Source organism: Pterocles gutturalis, unplaced genomic scaffold (genome assembly GCF_000699245.1).
Source record: "Pterocles gutturalis isolate BGI_N339 unplaced genomic scaffold, ASM69924v1 scaffold9806, whole genome shotgun sequence".
NCBI classification, from domain to species: Eukaryota; Metazoa; Chordata; class Aves; order Pterocliformes; family Pteroclidae; genus Pterocles; species Pterocles gutturalis.
The window spans coordinates 18,463-24,585 of record NW_010105462.1 but is presented as its reverse complement, the minus strand read 5'-3'; the positions used below and the strand labels follow the sequence as shown (position 1 = coordinate 24,585).

General features: G+C 39.9%; 1 protein-coding gene across 1 annotated transcript; it reads left to right on the top strand.

Annotated features, from left to right (window-relative positions):
- Window positions 1-380: 380 nt before the first annotated feature.
- On the top strand, window positions 381-2,687 carry LOC104471908 (DDB1- and CUL4-associated factor 12; the record flags this gene model as incomplete). Its single annotated transcript, XM_010087410.1, has 3 exons — window positions 381-574; window positions 1,738-1,803; window positions 2,499-2,687. Coding segments are annotated over 3 exons (449 nt in total), but the record flags the coding sequence as incomplete, so codon positions are not given.
- Window positions 2,688-6,123: the final 3,436 nt, after the last annotated feature.

Below are 6,123 nucleotides of genomic sequence, written 5' to 3'. Positions count from 1 at the left end.
GGCCTTGGAAAATGAGGCTGAATGCATAGGCTATTCAGTCACCTCTGAGTTTATTCTACATGTGAATCTTTAATGGTAATTGTTGTACAGGATTGTGTTTTTTGATGCATCCTAATCAGTTTGAAAACAGATGAGGTTATCTAACTGCTTGGAAACTGTGTAGATAGACCAGTTGACAATAAATTCACAATGTTATGAACTTTACAGCTCAGTAAAATCATGTTTTTATGTATAATAATTAATATATAGGCACCGACAGTGTGTTCAGTTAGATTAAATTAATAGTATCCTTTCTTTCAGACCTATTGTTTATTCCTTTTTTAAAAAGGGGAGTTATGTATATGTGAAATGGCCTGTTGATTTATGGACTGTTTATTCAGGTTCCCGGGATGGTTCAATGGGTCTCTGGGAAGTCACAGAGGATGTGTTGTCCAAAAGTGATGCCAGGCATAATCTCTCTCAAGTTCCTGTCTATGCCCACATAACACACAGGGCTCTGAAGGATATCCCCAAGGAGAACACCAATCCTGACAACTGCAAAGTCCGAGCATTGGCTTTTAACAATAAGAACAAGGTCAGTAAGATAAGCAAGACAGTTGAAAAGTCCTGGAATTATCCATATGTATTAGAAAAAGAAAAAAATAATCTAAATCAAAAATACCAAATAAGCAACCTGATATTTTTTCCCCCTCACCTTTTTGCATTCTTCTCATATGAGTTGGTTGTCTTTATCTGCTATGTCTGCTTCTGCCCCAAGTTAATGGAGAAGTCCAGTAGAAAAAAAAAATTATATGCTTGCAGAAGTAACAGTTTTCCAGTGGGTTTGATTTTAGACTTGCACCCTAAAGCGGGGGAGAGGGATGTTTTCAAGAAGCAGATAGAGCACCAGAGCATCTCTTGCAGCTTGAATCCCACTCTTGAGTGCTCTTGCTGCTTTCCTTCCCCTCTGGTGAAGACCAGCTAATATTCAGGCAGTTCCTGTTTTGATGGCTGAATCGTTGCTGGATTGCTTAGCAAGTGAGGTGACTGACACACAGGCCAGGACCAGTGTTTGCTTTGGTGTTATTTTGTTGGCATTTGACAAACAGAAAATTTAACGTTTACTCTCCCATGCTGATCTCTTGTTATCACTAGAGATGAATTGTACTGGGCCAAGTGGGAGCAGCAATTCTTCCTCCACTACTTTTCTTTCTGCCCTCAAAGAACAAAAGTCTGAAGCAAAGGTGGGTGTGCTCTCAGAAGCACAGTCCTCCTGTTGGTTTTGTTTTTCATTGTAGCTGTTAATTACTCCTTTATGATGGAGACTTCATACAGCTTTTTTCAGTAGAGTAGTGCCTGGAAATAAATGTTTGGTTCAGGGTACATATCAGTGGGGGAGCTACTGAAGAGAATTGTCAACTTTATCTTGTACTGTCTAATGATTTATTATTTGGTTGCCTAACAAGATCTATGCTTTTGAAAGTTATTTTTGTTATTTACTGTTTTATTAATTCTTATTCTACCTAGCACCTTTGTGCTGTATTGCATTCTATCAAGATCAGTAAAAAATGAAGATTTATCTTGATAAGCATGTACAGGATTATGCAGATTATTCAATCCAGAGTATGCAGCCTGCCTAGTAGAGTGTGAGGGTTCGTAAGGATATCTGTAATGCAGAAACTAACTTTCTTACTGTTTGTTTGGTTTTTTGTTTTGTGTTTGTTTGTTTGTTTTTGTTTTTGTTTTTTTTTTTAATAGGAGCTGGGAGCTGTGTCCCTAGATGGGTATTTTCATCTTTGGAAAGCAGAGCACACACTGTCAAAGGTGCTTTTCTGTTTGCTGGTGTTACATTTCAAAAATTGCCTAGCAGTTAAGGCTGTTCACTATTCTTCATCTGCTTTAAATGCTTGAGGAAAGAGCAGCAGTGTTTGTGAAACACCTGAAAGCTTTATGTAAAATGAAATGCCCTAAAAATTAGAATTTGAGGAGAGGAAACTCCCCAGTCTCCTTATTTTGGATGGTGGGAAGTGCTTTTAACTTTCTGCCAGTTCTAGGTGAGCTGAAGTGAACTGTTCCATAGAGTGTGATGGATACTTGATTAGCAGTGTTCATAAAGGAAGTTGCACTTAAGTGTAATTGCAGATCAAACCCAGACATGCTGGTGTATGAGGTAAGCTTTTTCAGCTGAGAGCTGATGTCTGTGTACACTTGCTGAATAACAGCAGCTTAGAAAGATTTAAAACACTTTGCCAAAATGTTATTTTTTCTTTGTGTAATACTTGGCTTCAGCCTTTGTCATCTCAGTTTTGTTTAGATAAGGCATCCCATCTCCTTCACCTTTTTTTCTCTGCATCAGTTTCTTGTTTTTTTCTTAAAGTTCTGTTTTTGTGCTGAACTTATTTTTTAGCTGCATTTTGCTCTTTTCACTGCAACTTCCTTGAACATAGCTTTCAGAATTGTTCTATTAATGTTTTGCTCTTTTCTCATAATGGATTGATTTTTATTTCTTCTGTTTCCAGTTACTTTCCACAAAGTTGCCATACTGCAGGGAGAACGTGTGTTTGGCTTATGGTCAAGAGTGGTCAGTGTATGCAGTAGGATCACAGGCACATGTCTCCTTCTTGGATCCCAGGCAGCCTTCTCACAATGTTAAATCCGTCTGTTCCAAAGAACGAGGCAGTGGTAAGAAAATTGTCAAAGGGTGCTAGCAGAAGTAGCTATTAAGACTGCAGTAAGATAAGCTTTTAGTAAACAGGAAGGCTTTTTCATGTGATAGATTAAATCAGTATATGTAGGTTTGGCTTTTATGACAGTATTCGTTGAGCAACCAACAAACCAGACTTAAAGGCAACTCTGAAATCTAATGATAGACAGCATTAGTGCTTTTATAATCAACTAAGTTGTACACCATCCAAATATTACTGAACTTTTAAAAGTGTGCATTTTACTTCTACTTATTTTTTACTGTGTCTTGTTCTGTTTTACTTCATCTCAAAGCAAATGCAGTCTTTGTACTGCTATTAGTACTGGCTATTCTTGCATTTTTCTCTGGGAATGGAAAAAAAGCATGGTGTTTGCTTTGTGCTGTCATATTGGGACTCTGTGCTGTGAGTGAATGATTGCTTTGTAATTTTAAGGCCTTGTGTACGACTCGTACTTTTCAGTGTGTATTTATTTGCTTTAAATATACAAAACTCACTGTTTAAAAAAAAAATCAGATTTGAGTGCTATTTTCCTTTTCTGATGTGGATGCAACATGTCAAATTGAACCTTACACCAGGGACAAGTGTGAGGGCTTGCAGAGTGCATTGTCCCATAAGCTTCTTCTCATACCTTTGATTTTCAAGCATGAGAAGGCACTGTGCTGTGATGCTCATTTTAAGCCATATTAATCCCAGACTAATTAGTTGCAGTCCTTATTTAGCTTGGCTCCATGGATCGTCTCTTCTTGGGTAAGTTATCAAAAGAGAATGCACATAGGCAGAATTAGGAAAGGTTCATTTATGTGTTACTAAAGTTTGAATGGTGCTGTCTAGGTGAATGTCAGGATCTGCTTCTTTCAGTTATGGGATAAGTTTTGATAATATGAGAAAGGAAGCTTATCAGCTCATGTTGTCACCTGAACAACAGCCCTTGTTTTGACCTGCTGTCAGTGAGCGCTCTGTGGAGGTCCTGACACTGTCACCCTTCAATATTGCAGGGAAGAAATACCAGGACACTAGAGTGTGGTGCCCGCTAGTGGCTCTGCCTTGAGTATGTGATCATCCCTGCTGGTGGGATGATCTATTTATAGGTAGTATCTCTGAGGCATCTCCAGTTCATATCTGGAGAAAGCCTTTGTTCAGTGTTGCTTTCTGTTCTGCATAGTAGGTAATTTTTTTTTTTTTTGGCATGGTGGTGGAGACACTTAAGTGGTGTTAATTCCCAAGATACTGATATGTGTTTCAACTTCCTATTGATCTCTCTGGGACTTTGAGTGGTGCAGCACTTCTACAAAGGAGGCTGTTTATTGATTTTGAGGACTAAAATCTGGGTTGACTTTTAAGTGCTTTGAAGTGTTACCTGAATGTATTTTCAGCTTCCAGATGCACCTGCTTAATGTGGGAAGTCCACATTAACTTCCGATCATTAGTGTTGTGTACAAAAGCAGATCAGAGAAAGAAAGGTTGTTGCTTATTAAGACTGGAATTGAGGCTGGGTTTTACCCAGTGTAACCCTGTCTGCTCTACATGAGAAGGTACCTACTGCTTTTTAGTGCATCTTGTAAGTTGCTTTTCTTAGCAGCTGCACAGGGAAGTGCAGGCCTTGGACTCCACTTCTTGATCTGCAAGAGCAACTGCTTTCTGCTTGGCTGGCATGCAGTCCTATGTCACGTGCCCTTGACTATATCCTGAAGGTGGCCACGTTAGTGTAATGGACAGAGCTTGTGCAGCACGGACTCTGTGTCTACTGTTTGTGTAGGGTATGCTACCGTGTCTTCATTTCCTTCTGGAATTTGTAGAGCCCCTCTGCCTCGCAGGAGTGAGATTCAATTTGCTGACCCAAATAGTCCAGGTCCATAGGTGGTAGAGTGCTGACTATGTTGAAGAGCTTACCACGATCAGTTCTAGGCAGTCTGTGCTTTTAGTTTCATGGGAAAGATTAATCAGAGGTACTTCAGCCCCTTAGGAGCCAATTTGAAGTGCTATTCTTGGCAGTCTGTTCTAAGCATCCTTAGTAGTGGGTACATCAGATTCCTTCAGTTGTTTGGTTTTCTTTTTATTTTTTTTTAATTAAAGATCCAGTCATGCATTTTATAGCTTTTTATTAATAAAATGCATTGAAAAGTATATGCCATTTGCTTTCATACTCTATCACCTGTTTCTGTTAAGTAAGTGTTCTGCTGGACTGCTTGTCAAGAGCACTTTTTGGAGCAAAAATAAGAGGAGTTCCGCTCTTACGCCTTTCTCCTCTTATCCAAGTGACTGCTGACTGCTCTTGCTGATTGTAGAGAGTATTTACCAGAGTCAGCCCTTGTAATGGGGTGTGGGGTGATGTTTCCAACTTGCTCAGATGCATTTGTTGTTCTCTGAGTTAAAGTGAAGATTCTTATTTGAATCTGGTAAATCTATTCAGCAGGTGTGAGACTTGCACAGTGGTTTCCACCTATTAAGGCTGCAGCCCAGACTTCACCTCTCATCTGGAGCACAGTAGTGTGGCCTTGCCTGTTCTAAGCGTGCGTCACAGATGCTGGTGGCTGTGGATGTAACATCAGGTGGCAGAGGCAAAAGGATGAGGATGTTTTTCTAATTAGGACTTCATACAAAGGGGAAGGGGAAACTCCCTGGCTGCATCCACACCTCCTGGATGTCTGCTGCCGCGTGTCCCGCTGGGTGTATTTCTAGGACGTTACAACTTTTGTGATGTTCAGTCCCACTTGGTACAGTGACAGCTGTTGACATGTGGATGTAGCTGGCATAAGTCACTTTTTCCCCTCCTTTTGAATGCTTGTTTGGGCTGTAATTCAGCAGTACTTTAAAGAGGGCTTTAAAAGCCCTAGAGTTTATAACCTGGCATCATGTTTTGCAGGAAGGAAAAGCAAAGATGTGGTGGGTTTAGTCTGCATAGAAGAGTTGTTTAGGGTTGAGTGCTTACCTTTAGCACAATATTAGAGATTGTTGTCTCACAAGCAGAGTTTGTCATCTGGTGTTCAATAGGCCAATACACAGAGCTGAGCTATTGTTTACTTCATGTCTGCGCAGAGACGGTGCTAGGTGGTAATTGCACAAAGCTAGCACACCCATTTTCAGTAATACTGAGTATATATACAGTTAAAAATGTTAGTGACACATCCTTCTAACTAATGGGTCAGTTTTTCTCTCTTCTTAATTACAATTGGTTAGTTCTTTTCTCACTTTGATTTAAAAACACAGTGTTCTTTGAATTTACTACTCATGCTTGGTAAGTGGGGGTTTTAATTCAGGAGGGTTATCCCAACATTTGAAGGTGTGATTTTTAGTATTATATTTATATTATGGTTCTCATGACTGGAGCGTAGGAATAGATGGGCATAAGCTCTTCAGGAAAGATAGGCAGGGGATAAAGGGAGGGGGTGTTGCCCTCTATGTCAGAGATCAGCTGGAGTGTATGGAGCTCCACCTGGGG